The following is a 27,275-nucleotide window of genomic DNA, read 5'->3' as shown; positions in this document are numbered from 1 at the left end:
ATGGTACAATAGGTTTCTAAATCATGAACTCTGTACATGCACAGAGGCTACTGACAAAGCTTATCCCTGCAAGGAGATTGCTCCAGGGCCCACCTGAATAACAACAAAAGAATTAAGTATTGGGGCTTTAAAATCCTAACATGCCAAATTATTTCCACAGGTAAAAATGAGAGTGCTCTTTTCAGGAGCTTATTTTTCTTTTCTTTTCTTTTTTGACAAAAGGGGGGGAGTTGAATTGTAAGGACATTTTTCTTTTCTTTTGACCAAGATTCTGTGCCCTAGGATTGAAAGGATGTAAAAGCAGCCAGAATGGTCTCAAAATCACATGAGTTCCTCAAAGACATCCAACTGCTGTTGAATTAATAATTGTATGTTGTGTATATTATGTGTTATTATGTAGGAATGCTGAAATGTGTCTGATAGTGTGTTCTTTTTGTGTTTAATTGTTTTGTTTTTATGTTTAATGTATAGCGTATTGCCATGCATTTTATGTTTCAATAGATCAGGCTATTGCATAGTCCAGTATTTAGGTTAGACCAATTTATGACCACATTTCCTTGACCCACTGGATACTCCAACCTCATCTATACATTTTAGATTGTTTGAATCATTTACCAAGAAGAAACTTCGAGATCTAAAACAAAAAACAAACAAACCTAGATACATGAAGGTGTTTATGCTTTGATTTAGCAGGAATGGTTAAATTGTTAAATTGATTAATTTGGACCACTGCCTTTTTTAGAATGGTTTTTCACAGGTTGGTTTGGAACGTGAACCATGGGCATGTATAAATTTTAATTGGACTTCATTTGAATTGGACAATTATATCCAAGGTGTCATTGGCTTACGTCCCTATAAATAGCAAGAGCGCAGGCCCACCCCTTTGAGAGCAGAACCAAAGCCACAGAGGCCCCAAAATGCGCAGGATGGGGCATTTTCTCTCCAGGGAGTGTCACACCTAACCACATGGGGTTAAAAGGCTTTAGGTCAAGTCAATGCAAGCCCTTACACCAGGGATGCATGTATGGGTGTTGCTGTGGCATGCTGAAGGTCAAGAGACCATAGGACAGCTAGCTTTGACACCTGGAAACACACACAAAAGACAGGAACAAAACAAACTGCATTTTCAGTCACTGGTGGACCTTCCTGGTAAATAAAGCATAGACCACTAGGGAGAAAATGTTTATCCCAAAGTGCTAGAATACCACAAGTAACAAGGCAGAGCTTGTAAGGTCATCGGGGCAGAGTGTTGTTCTTATGTGACCGGCCAGACTTTTAACATTTCAGCCCACCTCAGTGCCATCGCCTCTCTCACCGGTAACCTCCAAGATATCCTACATGAAGGTATTTCTGATCGGGATCTTTGGTCATGGCTCCCTAATTCCTCATGGATACATGAGACCGTAAAGGGTTTCATTTTTATTGCTGCCTCTTTGATTGCCATTGCTGTTTTCCTCTGTTGCTGCTTACAATGTTTTCCTGCTATAATGCGCTCATTCCCATCCAGGCTCCCTTGATGCAGCCCCGGGGAGCCCCTGTGTCCATCCCCATGTACCACTTAGGGGGAGGTGTGTATTCAACAAAGGATGTGCGGCAATAATTTTGTACCAAAATTAAGCCGCAGAGAGGGGAATGTAATAGGAGTGCACCCCACCTGTACCCCATCTGCACCCCACTATCACCCCAATAAACAGAGAGGGGACCTGAAATCCACTGCAACGCCATTTTAGACCCACTTCTTTCCAGAAGCAGAAGAACAAGTTGGCCAGAGAGGGGAGGGGGAGGCGGACGATAACAATTCGGATGTTCAGATGCAAATCTGACCGCTCATTATCTGATCACATCTCCGCACCCCACCCATGCCTATCGCCTGCAGCTGGATTAGCCTCTCCACCCAGCCTCTTGACCATTTGCATAATCTAAACCCATCAGACAGACCCGCGCCACCTGTTGGGTCTACTACCAAAGCAGCAAGAAATAAACATCGAGAGGTCAACTATAAACAAGGACAACCACCTTTATTCATAACAAAAGCATGGACATTTGCAATTCAGGAAATTCCAATCGCCGGCTCCACCCTGCATACAGAGATATACAGGACTGTTATCTAGTCAAAGGATGGACAGGAAAAAGCACTCAACCACCATTGTCAAATCCAATCACACAGTAAAATGTGCTTACCTTATGTAAAATCCCTTTTTCCCGCTCTTTTCGTGTCATTGACTTGTATGGAAACAGAAATGTATATAAGTCTCCTTGTACCATAAGTCGGGGTTCTCTCTGTTTGTCTGGGGAACCTCTGTTGCAACAGATCTTGGAATAAATGGGAAGGCTACGCTTTGCTTTTTTCAGCTACGGTTCGTCTCTGTCATTTCAGCGTAAGTGGGAGGCTCCGCAAATTACGGGGTCTTCCCCAGGGTAAAAATTCCGGAACTCCCCCTTGGGAAACGGGCCCTATTTTCTCCTTATTATAGTTTAATTGGCTTATAACACTATCCCATGTACTATCTTGAGCCACTGGATTTGAATGCAAAGTTGTAACTGGTGGGCTCATAAGTGGTCCCTTAGGCAAAAAAATCTGAATATGGAGAGGGGGAGAAAATGCTTGCTCTTAATTCTTGCAGGACAGCCACTGAATACAACACAAACATGTATTATGAATGTGTTCCCTCAAAATGTAGATCACCATATATCTACATTGTTCTGGCATATTTTATTTATTTCTATATTTCCACTGGCAAAGGGATTATGGTAGAGTGAACCGACATTTATCCTATGGAACATTACAATAAGATTTACCAAATGCCACCAAGATTAATATGCAATCCTGAAATCTAGCTTCAATGTCAGTTAGTGATAGCCTGTGTGAAGGAAAGCTCTATAGCAAAAGATGCTCTTCAAGAGATGTCATAAATGCCAACAAAAAGATCTATCTGAAAACTGCTTTCACTTGGAATATCAACATATAGCAATTGATTTGTCAGAGTACACCAATATGCAGAGAAGTTACATATTCACTGTGCCACCATAAACTCATGCAAATGGGGGATTGTCATTGCCCAGGGAAGTGATGACTGTCAGTTCCAGGTGAACAACTTACCATAAAGAAGCAAACTCTACATGTCCACCCAGTTAAATAACTCCGAAAAGACCACAGAATTACACACGTCCTTACTCCAGGTGCTACCCCTGCCTTGATCAACAATGATCCCAGTTGACGTCAACTGTGGTTCGCTAAACTGCAGCAAAGGCAGGCAAAGTTTGTGCACCAGAATACAGAAGCCAGAGGGATGGAGCATCCAGTTCTGCTTTACAATGGTTAGGCATCTGTAAGTGTAACATGAGCTCAATCCTTCAACATCTTCATCAGAAGTATTTAGCCCATTAATGGAAAAGTACTGCAGGCACTCAAGGCCTGTCACAAAGATTGTGATGAAATGTCAGAAAAAGTTATCTTTTTAGGATACAGAGGCCAAGACATTTAAGTTCTTTAAAAGCGTTTTTAAAAATGCTCACAAAATCCAAATGAACTGATTTAAGCCCGTCTCTCTCTCTTTCCCGGTTTCTGCACTTATTGTTACCCTATTTCAAATTGATGAAAAAGCTCTTACCTTTGCACCTGCTAAAAATCCTAGCGATATGGCAACTCTGGCACGTAGGTCAGGCCTATCTTTGGGCCACACGTAGGAAAGCATTGCTTTGATTATTTTTCCACTTTGTAATTCTTTCATCTGAAGAGAGAAAACATAATGTTGCAGAAGACAACTCAAATGATGGCTGCAAAATCTCAACCCAGAGATATACTTCCTTTCTTCAAACGGATATTCAGAATAGACTGGAATTCTTTCAAGGGGTGTACAGTAATGTCACACTTAAGACCAAGAACATTGTTCTAGGTGGCTTAATAGTGTGCAAAATGTCACCACTCCTTTTTAGCAGAATGGCTCTGAAGTTGGGTAATCATGCATTATGAGGCTGTTTAACAGCCAACTGAAGCACTATAGTATAGCTTCTGTGTTATTCCATATTTTAAAGCTCAAACCAATCAATCACAGCTCATTTCTTATTTTATGAGCCTTTCTAAAGGCAGGTAAATTTGAAAGATAGCCAAGATTTTTTTATGTTCAAGTATAAAAGCCAAAAACAGCTTTCTTTTTGTATTCCCAAGCTAATGCTACACGTCATAAAACTGTGCATCATTCCAAACCCTTGCTATATATATTCCTACACCATAAAATCATAATCTTACAACAACAATGAGCAGTAGGGACCAGTGCAGATGTAACACTAGCTGCCCAGTAACCAGGCTTTAGGGATCAGGCTGCAGGATCATATGCTACTCCCTCATATTGCACATAAAGTAGGGGGCATTCCAAAACTAACTTTTAGAATCTAGGATTAATCCTGGGTTCTGAAAGCTAGTATTCAAATGCTGCAGGTTTGTATAAACAAAAAATTAATATTTAGACATTAAAATCAAGGATCAGAAACAATTTGGGAGATGAGATGGGATCAGGCACCAGTGGCGTAGCTAGCCACTCGGTTCCCGGTGCAGCGCATACATCCTGCAGCCTGGGGCAGGGCGAGCTGTGTGGAGCCTCTCCGCTGCTTCCCCCTCAGCCGTAGGGTGACTGAGGGAGAGGCGGAGGGCAGACATAACTTCCACGCTGCCGTTTGAGGCAGCGCGGAGCTGGCAGGCATCCAATCCACCACGTCACTCCCAGGAGAGACGCGTGGCTCGAGCACACTGCAGGCCGCGCGGTAAGTACCAGGCCCTGAGGTGTGGCGGCCAGTGCCAGCCACGTTTTGTTACATTTCTTGACTGAACTAAAAAGTTTCATGAGCCCAATTTTTAAAAATTATTTTTAAATTCATATTTTTGTCAACCCCCCCCCCCCCCAGTGATGACACCTGGGGTGGACCACACCACCGCATCCCCCTTCCTCGGCCACTGTCAGGCATGTAACCTAATCCTGATCTCTTAATCAGTGTTACTGACCAGCTAGCATTATAGAATCACAGAATTGTAGAGTTAGAAGGGTCTTCTAGCATTGAAGTTTATAGATGCAGAGAAAACATTTGATAATGACAACGCTGACTCCAAACCCTATATATATTAAGTAAAATAGAAACATTGTCACCCCACCTCACCCACCTCCCCATCCCACCCACCTCTTTCCCCCTCCTCTCCCTAATGTCTGAAAAACCAAAACTGATTTGTAAAAATGTTACATGGAAAAACTTGCTGGTCTTTGACCGTATTAAAGATTTATTACTATTATTACTTACATGGAAAAAAATACGAGAGACATTGTGCACACCTTTGTAAATCAAGAAAATCCTTAATAAAAATTAATTTTAAAAAAAACACCATTTGATAATGTATCTTGGGACTTCATGGAGTGGGTGATGGAGCAAATGGGTTTTGGAGTAAATTTTAATAGTGGGATATGGGCTGTTTACTCAGAGCAGAATGCAAAAATAATTGTAAATCGGGTAATAACAAATAAATGCAATATACAAAAAGGAACCAGACAAGGCTGCCCATTATCACCATTATTGTTTATTCTGGTCCTGGAAGTATTGACTAGAAATATAAGAGAAGATAAAGAAATAGCAGGAATAAAAGTAAAGAAGAGTGAACATAAACTGAACAGAGGGAGTGTTGGAGGTGTAAAGATGTTGAAGGGACCTTTTATCATATGTGGTGGGATTGCAAAAGTGTTAAGGTATACTGGGAAATGATATACAATGAATTATTTTTAAAAAGTTTAGAATAGCATTTGTTAAGCAGCCAGAAGCCTTCCTGTTGGGTATTGTTAGGTTCTCAGTTGTTGCTCATGAGTAACCAAGCGGACTCAGTCGCTTCTTTCTCAGTTCTTTATTGTGCAGATATTTACAGTGCAGAGCATAAAAGTTCACGTCTGTCTCATCCTTCGGCAGAGTCCGGGAATGACTCTTTCCGGTTTTTAGACCAGCATAAAAGCCGCGGGATGCAGAACCCCCTCCTACCATCCCTGCGCCTAACCCCTCTGCGCAGGTGGGGAGACGGAAGAGGTGCATCTCCCCTTGTGCCTGCTTGGCGTGGTGGCTCTCCTACCCTGGCAGAGCCCTGGTCCGCACTTCCCTGTTCCGGCTCTCCCTCCCCACTAGAGGGACCGCTGCCTTCCCCACTAGAAGAAGAATTGCTTAGCAGGTGGTGCATGGGTTTGCGGTACCCAGACAGCCCCGACACCACTTTGCACTGAGACGAGGGCAGTACCCTGACAGGTATTTTAGGACAAGATCTGCTGAAAGAGAAAAGGACATTATGCATGTATGCTATGACGGCGACAAGAATATTGATAGCATCAAAAGAACAATGGCAAGAAAAACTGATGAATTATGCGGAGTTGGCAAAGCTGACAGACAGACTTCGAGAAAAGGACAATAGGGATTTTGAAAAAGAGTGGGAACCCTTTACATTATATTTGCAGAAACAAAGAAAGAATATTGACTTGATGGTAGGATTTAAATAAACATTCACAATTTTTGGATAGGGAACAAATAATGTAATAAAAGGAAAAATGTGATATTTGTAGAAAATAGCAGAATATAATAATGAGGATAATAAATCAGAAATGGAAGTTGATTGAAGTCCAAAGGGAGGGATGGGGAGACGTTATGTAAACTGTATAAGTATACAGTGGTACCTCTGGTTACGTACTTAATTCGTTCCGGAGGTCTGTTCTTAACCTGAAACTGTTCTTAACCTGAAGCACCACTTTAGCTAATGGGGCCTCCTGCTGCCACTGCGCCGCCAGAGCACCATTTTGGTTCTTATCCTGAAGCAAAGTTCTTAACCTGAAGCATTATTTCTGGGTTAGCAGAGTAAGTAACCTGAAGCATATGTAACCTGAAGCATTAATGTATTTTAATATTTGTTGGAAGCCGCTCAAAGTGGCTGAGGAGACCCAGCCAGATGGGCGGGGTACAAATAAATTTATTATTATTATTATTATTATTAGTAGTAGTAGTAGTAGTAGTAACCCGAGGTACCACTGTATTTGTAATGAGAAAAAAGAAAATTTAAAGAAAAGAAAAAAGGAAGGGTCTTCAAGGGACATGTAGTCCAACCATCTGCATTGCAAGTGTCCCAGGTAAATAATCCCTGACAGAAGACAGCTGGACTGGTCCAAATACAGCAATTAAAAGCCAGACTAACCAGATGAACCTTGGGGCAGGTTATGTCTGTACTACTACCAAACCATAGCTAGAAAACACAATCAGGTTTCCAAACTGAACCTTGGACTGACTATAGTTGTACAGAGGCAACTCTCACCAAAGCAAAAAGAGATGGAGAACACCTGGGCGAGAATTCAGGCAGAAGAGAAGCACACAAGCCTATGGAGGGCTCCCCAGTGGGCAATGTTATACCTACATCAAGCCAGTGATTGGATGATCATAGCTAGCAAAAACATCTGATCAGCCATGCCCCACTTGCATTATTCTCTCTTCATTTCAGTAAAAAAAATTAGAGCAATGTGGGATGTTGCACTTGTGCTTCTTTTGTGTGCTATCTGCTTTTTTGATTGAACTGGATATCACATGGTTTCAAAGTGGAGTGCCTAGGAATATGTGATTTTTGAGTGTGTAAAGGTTATTTGTATGTATTCTCTCAGTGATTTCTTTCTTCAATATCAAGGGTGTGTGTGAATCTTACTTTTGATATAATACTGCCAAGTTGCATCCAAGACTGTGACATTATTAAAGTAAATGAATAAAATGCAGATATAGAAGCAAAAAAGAATTCAGATTCCTTTTCTGTTGCTGTTTTCTCCCATAACCCACCCTGCCCCCATCACGTGTTAAGATACACTTAAGATTGTTGACAATCTAAAGTATTTGAGAGCAGAACCCATTATAAGTACCTTTCACACATCCTTCAGAGGGTACATATCCTCTGCTGACAACTTATAAGCCTCAAGTTGGTAAAAAATAAATTTCTGCTTATCCCTCACTCTAAAGAGAAGAGCAATAGCATACACAGAAATCCTTCCCCTTTAGGTAGACACAACTTCACATTTTAAAGCGGGGGAAGAGATGTTTGAGCACCATTAATGGTTTGGAAGGAAATGGAAACGTCCAGTAAATACGACAGCTACTTGTTCAAATTAGATATTGCTGCTGGCTCATCACAGAGGAATGCTGTTCGAAAGAACCAGGAGGAAACAACAGTGACAAACCCAAGGAATTGAACCTGACTGGTTACAAGGCAACAGAAAACACAGAAAGCACTTGCAAAGCAGCAAGTGGATTGCCATGAACTATTAAAAAGGGCAAAGGGAAGATCAAGGTAAAGAAGGTGCAAAAAAATTATTTACAGCAAAGGTCCAGATTAATCGGGATACAGAAGCAGAAATGAATTAAATGCAAGTGTAAAAACAGTTTAAAAGATACATGAATCTGTTACAAGTGGCTTCCACATAAAACAACCTTTTAACCAGGTACAGGTAGGTAGCCATGTTGGTCTGCCATAGTCAAAACAAAATAAAAAATAAAAAAATCCTTCCAGTAGCACCTTAGAGACGAACTAAGTTTGTTCTTGGTATGAGCTTTCGTGTGCATGCACACTTCTTCAGATACACTGAAATAGAAGTCACCAGACCCTTATATATAGTGAGAGAGTGAGGAGGGGTATTACTCAGAAGGGTGGTGGGAATGGGTGATTGGCAGATGGGTGTGGAAAACCTGTTGATGACTGTTAACAACTGCAATTAGTCCTCCTCACTCTGTCACTATATATAAGGGTCTGGTGACTTCTATTTCAGTGTATCTGAAGAAGTGTGCATGCACACGAAAGCTCATACCAAGAACAAACCTAGTTGGTCTCTAAGGTGCTACTGGAAGGATTTTTTTATTTGTTATTTTGTTTTGACTTTTAACCAGGGTTATGCTTTATCTCATATTCTTGTGTCCGAATTGTGGCTTCACATCATGGTTTGTTGCCTGGTAACAAACCATTGTTAGCCTGCTGGGCTAAGTTCGGATGTTCAAGCAAATCACTCTATAGCTAAAGAAACCATAGCTTAACATTACAAAAGGACCAGACCAGTTAGGTGCCTGGAAGGTATACTGTCAAGCAGAAATAAATATTACAAATAAAATAAATAACCCCATGTCCCTGAGGACCAGGAGTGCTCTGATATAACTGAGGATGCAAGGAAAGTAGAAGAGGTATACATAGTCAAAATGGCATGACCCACCCAGCAGAGGGTGGCACCATCACATTTTTGGGAAAGGGTCTGAAGCACCTCATCATAGAATCATGGAACTGTAGAGTTGGAAGGGACCACAAGGGTCATCTAGTCAAACCCCCTGCAATGCAGGAATCTTTTGCCCAATGTGGGCCTCAAACCCACAACCCTGAGGTTAAGAGTTTAATGCTCCGACTAAGCTTAAAATTATTTACGGTAAGAGTGGTTTAGCAAATAAACTTGATGAAACATTTTGAGGAACTGCCAGAAGTTTTCTGTTCTCCAACAAAAGTTAAAAGGTGTGCTATACTGTGGAGCTATACAGAAACAAACGGGCTGAGCAATATTTACCCCTTCCTTTGGGTCTGAATGGAGTCCTCCACCTGCATGTCCATGCCAGCATGTTCTTTTATCAGTCTGAGACCACCCTTGAAGATTCTGTGAGGAAGAATACATTGAACAATGACTTCAACCATTTTTTAAAAAATCATGATGAAACAGATTGCAGACTAACTGTTCAATGAGTTCAACTAGTAACTTAAGTTGAGCTTTATTTAGCTTCTCTTGCATCAAAGAGGCTTGGCTGGTGAACCACATGACAACCTAGGAGAACAGGGTTTTAGAACTACCCTAAACGTATTTGCTTATACTGTAACTGCTTTATACATTAAGTATTTCCCTTGTAGAAAACATTTCCATTTAGCAGCAAGCATGAAACCTGTTTGCAGATTGGGGTGGGGAAACTTTTTCAGCCTAAGGGCCACAATTCTTTCTAGGCAAATTTCTGGGTCCATACACCAGTGACAGGTGGAGCCAGAGGAAAAGTGAGCAGAGTAACAAATGTAAATTTCACCTTTGTACAGTAGCCTAGTTTCTTCACACACATGACCTCTCTACCCTCCATCAAGACAAGCAATAAGCATTATCAAATACAAGGGCATTATCAAAGTTCAAGGACACATTGCTATCATGCCCCCCCCCCCCAAAAAAAATCAAGAAGGGAATATGGAGCATAGTTGGTGCAGTGTGTGTGTGTGTGTGTGTGTGTGTGGCTAAGGAGGGAGGTGGTCTGGAGAGTGTGCCAAGGATCAAACAAAAAGGGATGGAGGGCTACATTTTGCCCCCCTGGGCCTGAGATTTCCCACCATTGTAGTACATCAACACATATAGCAATTACTTGCATGTATTTTATTTGAACACCCATGAGGTGTTTAACCTCAATACTGCTTACAAAAGTTTCAGATCTTTAGTAGTATAATTAAAAACAGAGTAAAGGAATAGTAATAATCCAAACAACACCTAAAATATAAATATAATAAAAGCCCTATGAAATAATACTGGAATTATTCTGAGCAGCAGCAGCAGCAGCAGCAGCAGCAGCAGCAGCAGCAGCAGCAGCAGCAGCAGCAGCATTCTTCAGAGAACCAAGTATCCTCTGAAAGAAATACAGTACCCTGAACTCCATTTGGTGAAAATTAATACTATAGTTTTATTGTTTTTGACTAAAGACCACTGCAGCTTTCCAAAGAAAATAAATTTCAGAACTACAAACTCTAAAAATTAGGAGCATATAAAATGTGTCATAACTGAAGACTGATGAACTAGTATCACAGAGTTTTTTACTCCAGGTCTTCCATTTTCAAGTAAAGAGAAATGCTACATTTAGAATCTCCTTTTTCAAGGTGCAACTAGGCTTTAAACAAAATGCTTAACATCTCTATTATGCCAGAACAGCAAGAGCAATTTGGCAAGCATCGTAACAACCATGTAAAGCACTTATACAGACCTTAAGAAATGCTTACAAGTGCTCTAGAAAACATTAATTCACAGCATTTCTTTGCAGAAAACATCATTGATTCTGCTTTGAAGAAGGGACCTAGGTGGTTATAGTGAAAGAAACACTATAAAGGAAAATATAGCAACGTGTCTTGAATAAATATTCAGTCAGAGATCCCAGGCCACGCAATATGTGGAATAACAAACCTGAGCTGAGTTAATGCTTTTTGAAAGCTTTAAATATGCATTTTACTATTTGTACTTCTTCAAAACCACTCCCAACTGTAATTCTTGGGATTGGGGGATACATCTCAAATTCTAAAATCCATGTTCTATGGTCCAATTTGGGCTGCAAATCTGTGTTCCAGGGTACTTGTTCCATGTAGGTACTGTAAACACTTGATAGTAGTAGTAATATTATTTGAAGGGTTTATTATTTATTGGATTTATATACTGTCATTTTGCCAAGGCACTCTAGGTGCTCTGCAATTCTACAATTTACAACTCTCCCACTCAATCTGAAGCAAGCCCAAACACACACAAACAACTCCCTCTCCCAGCCTGCCTCTTTCCTTCTCACAGGGCAGAATGGTGTGTCCCCCCTGTGAGGGAAGGGGGCAGTCTCAATGGCACAGCCTTGATGGTGTCTCATGGTGTTTAGCAGCTGTATGAAAATGCCAGGATCATGTAGAAACAGAAGAAACATTTGCAGATTTAAAAATGCTCAGAAAATGAGCAGCCCTATAATGTAACTATGAGACCCCAATATTAAAGGCTACCAGTAAGTTTAGATAAGTAACTACCATTTACAACATGCTATTTCTTCCATCATTTCATTTTTAAAGGTTTTTTTTTTTTTTTTTTTTTTGCTTTGTGAAGTAGGTAAAATGAAGCATTGGAATGTAACTCCTCTATATATTGTTACATGTGGAAGTAAGACACAAACCAAACATTACTCAATTTGTTTTAGTCAACAGCTCAGGCTTGAAGGACAATATGACAAAGTGGAGGTATGTAAATGCATTTCAGAACAAACAAAGTAACTTTTGACCACAGAAATACATTAGAATTTTAATCATATGTTTCTTCTCTGGATAATCCATGTAAAAAAGAAAGAGAATGAGAGCAAGTAATGCTCATTGGTTTGCTTGACCTTTAGTAGAGCTTGCCTGGCAAGCCTCTTTATGAGCCACCACAATCTCTCTCAAAACTATCTTCATCCAATCCCTGCATGTAGGGAAGAAGGTTATGCTTCCAACTATTTGCCCATATGATCTTGACTAATGAAAGTAGACAGAACAGGAATTACTTATGCTGACAGTGAGTGACAATGGCCTGCATTAAGAATACTTTGAGATCATTGTTTATGGGCAATGTTTACGGTGTTGTTCCACATCTGGGAAATATCTAGTTGCCATAAAATTTTGTGCCACTGGACATTCATAAAAGGTGTAGAAAGAGATGCAGAGTTGTCCAGATTTCTCAGAATTTTTGATTGTTTTGTGTATAGATCCTAAGCAATTTGATGGGGCTTGTAATCTTGCATGGGGAATTTCAAATTCTGTTCCACTTATCTGTTTCCTGGGTCAGTGTCTGGGCAAACACATACAAAGGAAAACTAGTGGTGGGCATGGTTAGTACCAGTTGATAGATTTTGGAAAGAAAGCCTTTTGGATTTAAGGAAAGCTCAGGGTAGGTTGGGAACTGCTAGACTCTCTAAGGCTTAGGTACTGGTATAATATGTACTCTCAGCCTGGGGTAGAATCATAGAATTGCAGAGTTGGAAAGGACCCAAAAGATTCATCTGGTTCAACCCCCTGCAAAGCAGGCATCATCCACTCATGGTGATGGTATTTGGGCAACAGTCCTCTGCCCACCTGATTCCCAGCAACTGGTATTCAGAGGCATACTGCCTCTGACAGTGGAGGTAGAACATAGTTGTTGTGGCTAGTAGCCATTGATAGCCTTGTCCTCCATGAATTTGTCTAATTCTTTTTTAAAGCTATCCAGTTGGTGGCCATAACTGCCTCCTGTTGGTTTGTGTTCCATAGTTTTAACTATGTGCTATGTGAAGTACTTCCTTTTATCTGTTTTGAATCTTCCAACATTCAGCTTCATTGGATGTCCACAAGTGCTAGTGTCATGAAAGAGGGAGAAAAGCTTTCCTTTATCCAGTTTCTCTGTGACATGCATAATTTTATAAACCTTTGTCATGTTACTTCTAATCTGTTTTTTCTCTAAACCAAAAAGACCAAAATGCTGCAACCCTTCCTCAGAGGGTGTTTTTCAATTTCCTTGATCATGTTGGTTGCCCTTTTTTTAGCCTTTTCCATCTCTATTATATCCTTTTTGAGGTGAGACGAAAAGAACTATACACTGTATTCCAGATGGGGTAGCACCGTAGATATGCATAATTGTATTATTGACTGTATAATACAGTATATTGGGATCATGTACAATATACCAGCATAAATAATGAACTAGACAAGGACCAATAAAATTGGTACTCAATCTAGATAAAGACAAAAGTACTGCTGCTGGGTGGTTTGCCTAGTTGAAACTGCACTTCCCCTGAAGCTTGTGGATGTTTATAAAATCCAATTACATTCCTAGAGGTCCATATGGCCTCTATGGCATGTAGTAAGTTTTCACCAGTTAGGACTCTTACACAAACTGCAGCCCTTCCTAGACAGAAACAGGTTAGCCAGTTACTCAAACTCTGGTAATGCTCTAGGTTAGACTACTGTAATTTACACTACATGGGACTGCCTTTGAAGACTATTTGAAATTTCAGTTAGTTCAAAATACAGTGGTACCTTGGTTTGCATATGGCTTGGTTTGCATACATTTTGGATTACAAACACGTCAAACCCGGAAGTGCATGTCCCGGTTTGCAACCTTTTTTTGGATTACAACCCACTTTTTTTGGATTACGAACAATTTTTTGGGGGGGAGGCCCCATTGGTGAAAGCGTGACTTGGGTTACAACCTCTTTTGGTTTACAAACGGACCCCTGGAGCGGATTATGGTTGAGTGGGAACATGCCTTGCTGAAACTCCTCCATAAGATCCTGGCCTGTTTCCGATCACAACTTGAATGGCTAGTGGTATGCGGACCTGGATAATTGAAGGATTGCCCATTTCAACATTTGCCTGCCCATTTACATGGGTAATACTCAGAAGCTCTTATTTGGCTGTCTCAGCTGCCTGAGGTAAGATGGGTAGAGACAGGGACTTCTCAGTTGTGGTGCCTGTTTAAGGAATATTTTCCCCAGTGAATACTTTTTGGCACCTACTATTAATATAATGTTCATGGTGTATGTGCAGAATGAAAGAAGAACAGTCCCTAACCAGTGAATAGGATTCTTCCTCTTAAGTTATAAAATAAAAGTTATGCAAATTAAGCAAAATGTATGGCATACATCAGAAGATAGTCTAGGCAGGTTTATATATTTTTTCTTCACTAACAGAAGAGCTCAATCCTACCTTTGAAGCATCCAATAGTAGCCTTGAATAGGATCTCCCTGAACTTTGCCATGGGAGTTGATTTAATATTGGTGGAATCTGAAAAGGATAAAAGAGACTCTGGTACAGAAGAGCAAAAAGTCCATGAACAGATAATACTCCAAGCATTTCATGTGTACATCCTAGCACACTTAAAGACCATTTGCTTCTGGAAAGGAACAAAAGAAAATATGAAGACTACTGACTGGGGAGCAGGTGTAAAATAAAATGCGTCTAACTATTTAAAATGCTAAATGGCAATGAACCTTCCCCTTCTTTCACTTGTATTTCCACCAGGCTTGTGTTCTTTTGTGTTCTGGAAGGCCAAGTCTCTTTCAACTTAATCTTTCCTTCCCCATATACCATGTGAATTTAATTTTTTTAGTAACTCATTTGTTCAGAGCATACTTTCATGCTCTTGTACTTGCTATGATCTATATACAAAACCCAAGCTAGGGGTGTTGACACCCAGGTCTGGTTTGCGCATCTCATTAAACCACAGTGCATATAAACCACAAGAAGGGAGAGAGCTCTTGCACTTGGGTCCTGCTTGTGGCTTACCATCGGGGCATCTGGTTGCCCACTGTGAGAACAGGGTGCTGGACAATGGCAATGTCCTATCTGCATGGTCAGAGGCAGCACTATTTCTGAATACCAGTTGCTAGAAACCACAGAAGGCAAGACCTGCTTGCGGGTTTCTCATTATCCTTGACTAGTAAATACCCCACTTACATGCTTATTTTACACACATTTCCTGGCAAGTCTCATCAATCCTCGTGGTAGTTCCTAATGTGTAATGGGTTTAGGGTCAGGGGGTGGTAGCCAGTTGTGTACTTGTCATATTAACCTCATATAACCCAGGGATTCTCAAACTTACCTTAACCTATGACTACAGGCATGATCCCAGAACTATCATTTTTCATATAAATCATATTCCACATAAGATGACATGTTGTTAACCATCCTGCTGTCTGCATTTCAGAACCCTGTTCTAGTTCACATTTTTCAGACAATGCAACTGTGTCAAATATGTTCTAGCAGAAAAGCTATGGTGTGTAATGTGTCCTGTTTTTATTTAACTGTGGCTCATAACTCTATTGCAAGAGATATTTACATTGCTTAGACAGGATTACTTTGACAAACCCAGGATACTTTGCTCCCTATTCTATTATCCTCTAAGAGCATATAAACTGAAGACAAACCAGACAAAACATTTAAAATACAATGGTACCTCAGTTTTGGGACGAAATCCGTTCCGGAAGACCGTTCTGAATTCCAAAACATTTGAAAACCGAAAACTCAAAATGGAAGCCTCAAAACGGAAAACTCAATACGGAAGCCATGTTTCATGTTCAACTTCCAAGGTGCGTTCGAAAACGGAAGCATTTACTTCCGGGTTTATGGCGTTCAAAAACCGAAATGTTTGTCAATCAAGTCATTCAAAAACTGGGGTACCACTGTATTTTAAGCCTTAATGTCTGCAACATGAAAGTTAAACAGGGCTGGAAAGTACTTAAATTTGTATTTAATTGTGTATTGGTTGAATATATGAGAATAACTTACTACGTATTTCCCCCCCCCCTTGTCAAAAGCACTGAAGAATCCTTCTACACAAGCACTAAATGTAAGTGAAGTGAAATCTAATGTATATGATCTACTAATATGGGGCCTGCACTCCAAAGGTCTCAGACACTGTATTGTGTGTGCCTGTTGTGCCTGAATTTATTTATTTATTAAGATAAGCTTGCCAGCGAAGCTCTGCCGAAGTGATCCCAAAGTGTAGACTGTTTGACCAATAGTCATGCTATTACTTTTTGTGGCAATGTCACTGGAAACAATGAAGGACAGACTGCATAATATGTATCAGGGGTCAGAAACCTTTTTCAGCTGTGGACCAGTCCACCGTCCCTCAGACCATGTGGTGGGCCTCACTATATTTTGAAGAAAAAAATGAACAAATTCCTATGCCCCACAAATAACCCAGAGATACATTTTAAATAAAAGCACACATTCTACTCGTGTAAAAACACCAGGCAGGCTCCACAAATAACCCAGAGATGCATTTTAAATAAAAGGACACGTTCTACTCATGTAAAAACACGCTAATTCCTGGACTGTCCGTGGGCCAGATTGAGAAGGCGATTGAGCCGCATCTGGCCCACGGGCCTTAGGTTGCCTACCCCTGATATATATGCTCCTTCCATGCCTCTGATCTACTTTCAATTCCTTGAACGTGGCAGCATTTAATATGACAATAAACACACAGATGATGAAAAATGTTATTTAATTTGTTTTACAAAACTGATGAATTTTTCTGCACACTTTGGTCAAAACAGATTTAAGGACATATTCTTATATTCATATAATCTTTCAAGACTTCTAGTATTATAGCTACTTTGGAGAGAAAAATAGGCACACCTATTTATCTTAGTTCAGTGCCTATTGTTTCAACTGTCCTATTTAAAATAAGTTAATTAGCTAAAAACTATGTTAATTTACTTGAACATATTCTTTAAAAATCATCATTTATTTATTTGGATAAAGATTAATCAGTGGTGAGGTAGCAGAAAGCAAATATAAATGATCATAAAACTATAAAGGCTACAAGAAATAAAACTATGTGGCCAAGTTGGCATCATTATAAACCCTGACAAATGTAAAAAGGGAAAATAAGATGATCTGTTTAATTAAGCTATATCTTTATTAAGGAACCTACCCTCAGCATTTGGACAGCTCCACATAGGACTGTGCACTCAAGACTTTGCTCCAGCGTTTCCCCCTCAAATAGCCTATTGTTGTTATTAAAACAAGGACCTGTTCTTTAATTTAAAGCAGTTCCAAAAATCTGTTGGAACAAGAAAGTCTTCACGTGCCAGCAGAAGTGCAAGGTGGAAGCCAGTCTAACTTCTTTTGGGAATGAGTTCCAAAATCTGGAAGCAGCCACCAATCTAACTCAACAGCTTCACTGTTTTCAGAGCTGGGACTCACTTTTTACCCAAATATGTATTTGGGGACATATTTGGAGCCCTGCTGGATATGACCAAAGGTTCATCCAGTACAACATTTGTTTTCACAGTTGCCAGCCAAATGCCTATGCTAAGAATGCAAGGAGGGCATGTGCACAACGGCACCATCACCACTTTTGATTTCCATCAATGGGTATTCAAAGGCTGATACTGGAGGCAGTGAACAGCCACTGATATAGCCTGTAGGTTACTTATGTGATGCTAGGTGAAGTAGTACTTCCTTTTGTTCTGTTTTTTTCCTAAGCAAAGTAATTCATAAAAATACATTAATTAAACCATGAGTATAATTTGATGTAACAAATATTCTTAAAAGCCTAAATAGTTATTCAACTGCAACTATGAATTTTTATTTATAAACTTATACTAATCTATTCTAAATAAATATTCGTAATTGGGGTTAGGGGAGGATAGAATCACAAAATGAATGTCAATAAAACAGATAGAAAAGGGTTGAAACTAGCAAGCAGCACCACAAAGCAGATAAACTGGAGAAGATGTTGTATGCTGACTAGTTTGCAAACAGCCAGAGCAAATAATTTACTTTCTGGAAAGCATTTCAGAGTACAGAATGTGCCAAGAATGCTAAAGGTGTAATTAGTTGTTCCAGTTATTGAAACAGTCACTTATAGAGCCCGAGAGTGAACCTTTAATAAATTGGAATGTTGATTTTACCAATGATTGGTAAATGTTGGTATAGGCAGTATTTGTGGGGTAGTGACTGTTTCAAGTTTCTTTTCCAGACTGAGCTACTCATCTACTTGTTTGAATTAACCCACAAATGCAGAGTATGTTAGTGACAGGATCCATATATTTTAACTCACCTTCTCTCCAAAGAACTTAGGATAGTGTACATCAGGCACGTCTAACAGGTAGATCATGATCTACCGGTAGATCACTGGCTCCCCCCAAAAAAGCTCAACAACTTTGACCTGAAGCTCCCAAAAACGGGGCTTTCCTCCTACCTAAAACAAGCTCAACAACTTTGACCTGAACACCAAGAAAGCGGGTAGATCACTTCCAGTTTTTAACTCTGTGAGTAGATCGCAGTCTCTTGGGAGTTGGCCACCCCTGGTGTACATGATTCCCTAAGCCCACCCCCACCCCTCATTCTGTCCTAATGACAACCCTGTGAAATGACTAGACTAGGGCCACATTCACATCACATATATAAAGAACTATGACTCCACTTTAAACATTTGTGACTTCCTGGGAATTCTGGGAGGTAGAATTTGTTAATGGATAAAATGCACTCCTATTAAAAATCTAAAAGCCTGAGCAAACATGTCTTATCTTCACATGATACTGAAATGACAACAGTGTTGGTACCTGACATATCTGTAAGGAGGGGGAATTCCACAAACAGGGTGGTGGCACACAGAAAGCTCTGCCTCCCCAACTGAGGAATGTGAAGAAGAGATCTGTCCGCTGGTCTTAAAGTTTGAGCAGACTGATAGATACTCATTCATGTGTTCAGGTACCAAGCTACTTAAGGCTTTAAAGATACACTCAAGACTCCTGAATTGGGCTTGAAAGTGAATAAACAACTAATGCAGTTATTTGACGATTGGTATAATATTGTTACAGATCTGTGTTAAAAGAGTTTGGGGGTGCAAGGGCACCCATAACTGCTAGAGTTAGTGAATGTCAGAAATATATGATGTGGTAGAATTTAGCTGATTTTTTGGAGAATGAGGGGGAGATGCAAGATGTTAGATTCAAAATACAGGTTGAATCAGTTCTCCTGTTCAGGAGATCACTGGTACTGATGCCATCAAGAACACAAGGAAAACTAAGTGGTGGGCCATTAAAGAACAATTGACCATGCAGGTGCTGTCCTTCCCCCAGCTGTGTGTTCCTTAGCAGAAGAAATAGCAAAGCTGGGAGGGGGATATTACAGGAAGCATGATGTCACAAAGGAAAAATGTGTCCTTTTTAAAGAAACAGAGGTCTGGAGAAGAGGGAACGAACAGATTGAAGGGGAGGTGTTTTTTGGCAAGGAGTTCTGGAAACAAGGGGGGGGGACTCCATGCAATGCTGACAGGAGGAGGCTGTACTGAGAGACTGGAGGGCATGACTGGCTGCTGCTTTGAATCCAAGCTCACTTTGAAGCTATTGAAAGGCGCCATCAGGGACACTCTTGGGGGATAATGTTCTGTGCCCCCTCCACTGAAGGCTTTAGGTGTAAATAAGTGTAAAATAAACCACATTTTTAAGGACAATAGTCTCCACTGTGCTTCGGCTTCCCAAGAAGAGAAACATAACACTGGGTGAGCACTAGGAACCCCCTGGAATCTTGCTACAACTTGGCAGAGATTGGAAGTTGTATGCAACCTTTGTAACAATATGATATCTGCTTTCTATACCAGTCAAAAATCTGGCAGCAGCATTCTACACTAGTGGCCAATATTGTGAAAACGTTTTGGAGAAAGTGTATTTCCGAAGTTTGGTGGCTCATAACACCACTTTCTTTAGGAGTAGTACCATAAAATTATATATCAATGGAAAGAGAATTTAATGAAGAATGTAATGCAATGAAGTTTGTTCAATTATCTGTATTCTACCAAACGTTATAGCCAAATAACCAGAAAAAGGAGTGTTTAGAGAGCCAATCAGGTGTCATCTTGTTTTGGCAATAATGGCTCATAACATCACTTTTTGGGGGGAGTAATGGGATGCGGGTGGTGCTGTGGTCTAAACCACTGAGCCTAGGGCTTGCCGATCAGAAGGTTCGTGGTTCGAATCCCCACAACAGGGTGAGCTCCCGTTGTTTGGTCCCAGCTCCTGCCCACCTAGCAGTTTGAAAGCACGTCAAAGTGCAAGTAGATAAATAGGTACAGTGGTACCTCAGGTTATATACGCTTCAGGTTACAGACTCCGCTAACCCAGAAATAATGCTTCAGGTTAAGAACTTTGCTTCAGGATAAGAACAGAAATTGTGCTCTGGCGGTACAGCGGCAGCGGGAGGCCCCATTAGCTAAAGTGGTGCTTCAGGTTAAGAACAGTTTCAGGTTAAGAATGGACCTCCCCTCCAGAACGAATTAAGATCTTAACCTGAGGTACCGATACTACTGTACTGCTCTGGCAGGAAGGTATACGGCATTTCCGTGCGCTGCTCTGGTTCGCCAGAAGTGGCATAGTCAAGCTGGCCACATGACCTGGAAGCTGTCTGCAGACAAACGTCGACTCCCTCAGCAACGGTCAGGGGTACTTTTACCTTTACCATAAAATTATATATCAACGGAAAGATAATTTAATGAAGAATGTAGTGCAATACCTTTAAGAAGGATTATTTATTACAACATAAATAAGGACATCTGTCTTTGTGTTTTGTGATTGTTATCAAGTTGGTTGGGTTTTTATTGTTCTTTCATTTATTGAGCTTGTAAAACATAAGAATGGAGAGACTGTGCCTACATGACAGAAGAAAATCATCTGGCTGTATACAAGATGACATGGCGCAATGTAATTTGAAGTTGAGTGCAAGGACTGTTCGGTGCAGTCTGCAGGAATATGATCTAAATGCTAGAATTCCAAGGGAAAAGCCATTTTTATCTCTCAAAGGTTGAAAAGATTAAACTGGGCTAAAACCCATGTTAACTGGACAGTGGAACAATGGGACAATGTTATTTGGAGTGATGAGACCCAAATCTCCTTGCTTGGTAGTGATGTCATTAAATACGCGAGAAGAATCGGAGAAGATTTACATCCTACTTGCAAAACACCTACTGTGAAACACGCAGTTAGTGTTATGATCTGGGGTTGTATGACTGCAAAAGGTGTGGGCAGAATTTGAGTCAGTAACAGGAATGAAAATGCCCCCCAAATACATCTTCTTCTTCTTTGGTGATCACTCATAGCCAAGTACCTGAACCCAATCGAAAATCTATGGAGTCAACTAAAGAAACTTGTTAGTCAGAAGCAACCTATTTAATAGAGGCAATAATTCACTCTTGGTTTCACATTATTACAGCTGTAGAACTAAAAAACTTGGTTTACTCCATGGGAAGGCTAAAAGTTACCCAACTAAGTATTAACTGACATGGTGAGAATTTTTGTATATCTCGTTTTTTCTGTGTTTCATGTTTCTTCTTTATGACTGTTGCTATAATAAATAATCCTTCATTAAAGATATTGCATTGCATTCTTCATAAAATATATTGCATTACATTACAATCATGCTAAACTTCAGTTCATGCATCCACCTGGTCCTTTACCAACATATTTTTGGCCAACTAAGAATGACTACTGCTGGGTGCCCTATTAAAATATAATCAGAGAAGTTCAATTTCCTTCATCATCAGCTAGGAAGGACGTATGTCATAGACGATAAGGTCCACAAACAAGTGCAGAAATTGGCAAAAAGTATGATGTAACCTTTCACTACAAAGGTAAGCTAACAGTGAAATAATGTAAAAATAACATCAGATGACAGTGTAAAATAAGAGGGTGCAATTTTAAATATTCTCATTTCAGGCTCAAAGAAACCTTAAACCTGTACACACACACAAATATATATATATATAGTAAAAAAAAATACTTCAAAATCAATTTATTTTATATCCACAAAACACCCTTATTTTTAAAACATAAAAAGTACCGGTACATGGTTAGCCCATTCTAAAAAAAGTATGATACATGTGTTAGTTGTGGTTTGCATGCTATGGCTTATTGAACCTATCGAGGTATAAAATGACTAAAATTCACTTTGAATGGTCGGTGACCCTTTTCTGTTGCACTTGATTCAATTTTTACACCTTATTTTGAAAGAGACAGAAATTAGCTTTATTTTGATACCAAAATAAGCCCAATTGGTTGAAAAATAAGCGGAACAGGATTCCCCCCCCCCCTAAACTGATGCAGAAATCGCATTAGCCTAAATTGAGCAAAAATCAAAATGTTAAAAAAAATCTCCTGCACCCAATTTTGCACCAAAAATCATAAAAAAAAATCAATTTGAGGTTATCTCATAGGTATCTACACACAAAAAAAAAATTCTGAAGAAAATCTGAGTCGTGAGAGCACGGTTGAGTATTAAAATCAGGTGATTTGGCATGGAATGACCCTTATATGTACTTTTGTTCTGGTGATCTATTTCTTAAAATAAACAATATCACAGTAGATAAAAATAAATGTCATGTGGAAAAACAAGTAAAAAGTGATACATTTATAATTTTGATGGACAGGGTTATTTGATACATTTTTCTTTGTTCACTGGTCTCCTGTCAGTTTCCATTAAAGGGGAAACCTCTTTCTACACCTAATAATTAAAAATTATGAGAATAGATACCCAGGGTTATGTAGATTGCATTTATTAAATTTATAGCCCAAATCTCCTCCCGAAAAGTGTCCATGGGAGCTAACAATATAAAATCTGATGAAACCCTATTCATTATAAAATCACAGAGCCTAAGTGTACCTATCCCCTTCCAAAAGTCTGGACAAATGTCCACCACAGAGAAAGCCCTCTCACATATGCAACCTCCTAGACATCCATTGCAGTGGTATTACAAGGAAGGTATATTCATTCCTCTCATTGTAAAATGCAGCTTGAAACACATGGGGGAAAGTGCTCCTTCAAGAGCATGGTTCCCAGGTCTACATCTGTATTAGAATTATTTTAAGATGTTTTAATTGCTTGTTTTTGTTTGCCGCCCTGGGCTCCTTTGGGAAGAAGGGCAAAATAAAAATGTTAATATGATTACAGTGAACGCTGGGCTTGTGAATGTGATCCTTGCGGGAGGCATGTTCGCAACCCGCAGTGCTGCTTCTGTGCATGCGTGAGCGCCAAAACCCGGAAGTAACCCATTCTGGTACTTCTGGGTTCGGCGAGTTGCGCAACCAGAAAACGCACAACCTGAAGTGTCTGTAACCCGAGGTATGACTGTATTACTATTTAGGGCATTATCAGTGCTTTTTTCAGGGAGTACTCAAGGGTATACAGTACCAGCACCTCTTTTGTTTTTAAAAAGTGTGGCGATTACTGTAGCAACTTCATGTTAAGTACCAGCACCCCTCTCTTTTTTTGGTTAAAAAGTGTGACACTAACTGTAACAACTTCATGGTGAGTTACAGCACCTATTTTTCTAGGAAAAAAAGCACTGGGCATTATATACTACTGTAGTACCAACATTTTACATTTGCAGTAAGATCCTCAATAAGGCTTTTTTTTTTTTTTGGTCTGCTGACATGGCAAATGGCTGGATTGTCTGCCCCCAAAGAGCCGTTTTTTTTTTTTTTTTTTTTGTACAATACATTGCTATTACATTTGCAGATTAAAACTGCACCTCTCCCCATAGCCCATGTGTGGGTCTGGGCCATCTAAGAGACCAGAGGGCAAAGTTTTCTCTCACACCAGCGGCTTTTGATTTCCACACAGGCAGCAAACATTCCACCATGCGGAAAAAAGTAAAAGGGACATTACCACCGAGCCCAGCTTTTGAGAATCCACAGCTGCCCTTATCTACATAGGCCAGGACGGGTCCTGGCAGCAACTATTATCATTACAAAGGAGCACTATCAGTTTGCATGGCTTACAAAGCACCAGAGCCCTACCTAGAGGAGCTTACAACTTAGAATTCAGTCCAGGAAAGAGGAGGGGGAAAGTTTCGTTGCTGTCCCTTGATCACAAACAAGTGTGATAAGAAATATTAGGAACTGGGTTTTACATGAGATCATAAGCAGAGCAAGCTGGATCAGGCCAACAGCCCATCTAGTCCTGTTCTCGCAGAAGCTAAGCAGGTGCCTATTATGGGAAACCCGCAAGCAGGACTCGACTCGCCTGCGGTTTCTAGCAACTGGTATTCAGAAGTATTGCTGCCTCTGACCATGCAGGAAGGACATAATCATTGTGGAGAGAAGGCATTGATACTTATCACTCTCCATGAATTTACCTAATCCTCTTCTAGAGATATCAGTGCTGGGACACACAGCTTCGCATTTAGGAGACTCTCGCTTGGGACCCCCTCGTAACCCTCCGACTACAATCTCTCCGAAGTCTTACCCGCGCGGAATGACCGACCTTGGTCCCCTCAGGGCGTTCCCTGCCCCTCAGCTTCCCCTCAACGCTCCCGCGGCGGAGCGAGCCCACCTCTCCGCCCACTCACCCGCCTCAGCCCCACAGGCGCACCTGCGATATCCCCGGGGGCGGACGCCCCCACTTCCACGAATGAGCTCCCGCCGCCGGCCGCCACGGCAGCGAAGCCAGCAGTAGTCTATGCCGCGGAGAAGCTGCCGCACCGGGCGAGACGCCCAGCGCCGCCGCCGACAGAGCCCTCAGCGCCGCCATGTTGGCGAGCGCAGAAAGGTGGGGAAGAGGCGTCGCGGGACGCCGGAGGACAGGAAACGGGGCCGAGGATAGAGAGAGAGGGAAGGAGAGGCACCGGAAGTGGGTGGAACGCGTGGACGGCGGCAGAAACCGCGCTGGGTCACCTCGGGCCCCTGGTAACACATCTGCTTGGCCTACGCGGCAGGGTAGTCGTGAGGATGTGGAGGTGGTGGAGAGGAGAACCATGGGTGCACAACCCTTATTCACTTTTATTCATTAATCCGGCTCTTCGGAGATCAAATAAGAAGAAAAACGGATCCCAAGTACAGTAGTTGGTTACAAATGTAAGTGGCTAGAGCTGCCTTTCTCCACCTTGGAAACCCAGACGTTGTTGAACTACAACTCCCACCATCCCTAGCTAAGAGGAAGGGTAGTATATAAATGGAATAAACAATTTCTTGTTGGAATCAATGACTATTAAAAAAAACCCAATAACCCTAGTAGTAACAAAAAAATAAGTTTCTTAGGCACTGGAGAGGGGTAACCTTATTTAAATGCCTCAGGACCACAGTACCTCATGGGCCACCTTTCTCTATATGAACCTCCCCGGACCCTGGGATCATCCTCTGAGACTCTTATTCATGGTCCTCCTCTACAGGAGGCAAAACAAGAACGGGCATTTTCTGCAGTGGCTCCCATTTGTGGAACACTCTCCCCAGGGAGATTTGGCTGGCACCGTCTACACTTTTAGGTGCCCGGAGCAAATGTTCTTCTTTAATCAGGCCTTAGGCTGATTAACATCTGATGCCCTTTTAAATGTGTTGTGGAAGGGGGAAGCTTACCGGGTACTAGTTTGTTTTTGTTCTTATTTTTATTATATATATATTTTTTATATTGTAATTTTATGTTATGAATGCTCAGATCTACAGATGAAGGGTGGTATACAAATTTAATGAAAAAGAAGGAGTTATTTCTTAGTAAATATGGATAAAGGGGAGCTGGCAAAGGAAGGACAACAGGTGTCTAGAAAAAAAGCACCCCCTGGCTACTGAGTTCCTAAATGGCTGTATGACTGGAGGAAATTCAGTTGGTAAAGATATTTTCTTGTCCTTGCACCTGCATACAAAGAGGAGTGATGGGGGAAGCTTCTCCTGATGAATTTCCACCTTTTGTGCAGTTGTTAAAGGTGTAGGAGCCCTGCTGGAGGTGCGTTGGGGAAGCTGGCAACTCGAGATAGCCAGTTCTTACTGAGATGAGTTTTGAACCAGGTCCAGCCTGATCATTATGCATATTTACTGAACCAGGGGTCAGCCGGGGGCCGGTCCACTGTCCCTCAGACCTTGTGGGGGGCCGGACTATATTTTGAAGGGAAAAAAAGAACAATTTCCTATGCCCCACAAATAACCCAGAGATGCATTTTACATAAAAGCACACATTCTACTCATGTAAAAACACCAGGCAGGCCCCACAAATAACCCAGAGATGCATCTATATATACAAAATCCTTCAAGCTGCATGTTTGTTTGTTTTCGCCTTTCTCCGTAACTGCTTGACCGATTGGCTTCAGATTTGGACCCAACATGCCTTGGCCGTATGTGAAGGATCCTAGGTACCTAGATTGTAAAAATATCACACCTTTCCCAGGTAAATCCATGAATTTATGCAAAAAAGCACCCTCCAGTGGACGTTAAATACCACAGCACACAACACCTGTTGCCGATCCCTCCCCCCCCCACGTCACTGCCACCATCCAATCAACAGGCACGCCGCCTGCAAAAGGCAGCCCGCATGCAAAGATATGCAAAGTTTGGCCTTCGTGGCTTTTAGAAGCCGCCTGTAGCAGCTATAGAGAAAAGCCACGCCATAGCCACGCCTCCCGGAAACATCCCGTCCGCCTTTTGGGAGGGTGGATGGATCGGTAGGAAAGCTAAGCCGCCCGCTAACACCGAGATAGCCTGCTGATAGAAGCGGCAGGTACACAGCGAAGCAACGGCACAGTCAGGCCGGTTGCAAACATCCCGTCCACCATTTCCGGGTTCGGGCGGCCTAACCTGATACTGTACAAACAAATACACTGCCCTCCAATACACATCAACAACATCAAACCAAGACATACAAACAATTCAAGAAAAGGAATCAGAAAATACAACAATACTAATAATGAGTTATATACACAAAAACAATAATGAGCAAGAAAAGAAAACCAAAACAACCTCAACTTCAACGCAAAGACCTATGGTAAGACATCACTTTCTCTTTTATAATACACCTTCCTTTCCCATTACACTAAATCAGCCACAGCAACGCGTCACCGGGTCAGCTAGTTTTAAATAAAAGGACACATTCTACTCATGTAAAAACAAGCTGATTCCCGGACTGTCCATGGGCCAGATTAAGAAGGCAATTGGGCCGCATCCGGCCCCCAGGCCTTAGTTTGGGGACCCCTGTACTGAACCATAGGAATTACAAT

At 41.1% G+C, this 27,275-nt stretch overlaps 1 protein-coding gene across 2 annotated transcripts in view; it reads right to left on the bottom strand.

Annotated features, from left to right (window-relative positions):
- Positions 1 to 24,860, bottom strand: part of ABCB7 (ATP binding cassette subfamily B member 7) — a 55,002-nt gene extending 30,142 nt beyond the window's left edge. The window contains exons 1-4 of one of the 2 annotated variants that reach the window (XM_033137149.1): positions 24,668 to 24,860; positions 14,498 to 14,575; positions 9,588 to 9,674; positions 3,612 to 3,731 (exon numbers count right to left, since the gene is read on the bottom strand). In XM_033137149.1, the coding sequence (XP_032993040.1) occupies positions 3,612 to 3,731; positions 9,588 to 9,674; positions 14,498 to 14,575; positions 24,668 to 24,826 (444 nt within the window). In that variant the 5' untranslated portion in view covers positions 24,827 to 24,860. The remainder of the gene's footprint in view (positions 1 to 3,611; positions 3,732 to 9,587; positions 9,675 to 14,497; positions 14,576 to 24,667) is intronic. The other variant, XM_033137150.1, reaches the window with a different exon arrangement.
- Between the last annotated feature and the right edge of the window lie 2,415 nt (positions 24,861 to 27,275).

Source organism: Lacerta agilis, chromosome Z (assembly GCF_009819535.1).
Source record: "Lacerta agilis isolate rLacAgi1 chromosome Z, rLacAgi1.pri, whole genome shotgun sequence".
Lineage (NCBI taxonomy): Eukaryota > Metazoa > Chordata > Lepidosauria > Squamata > Lacertidae > Lacerta > Lacerta agilis.
This window is presented reverse-complemented; position numbering and strand designations above follow the sequence as displayed.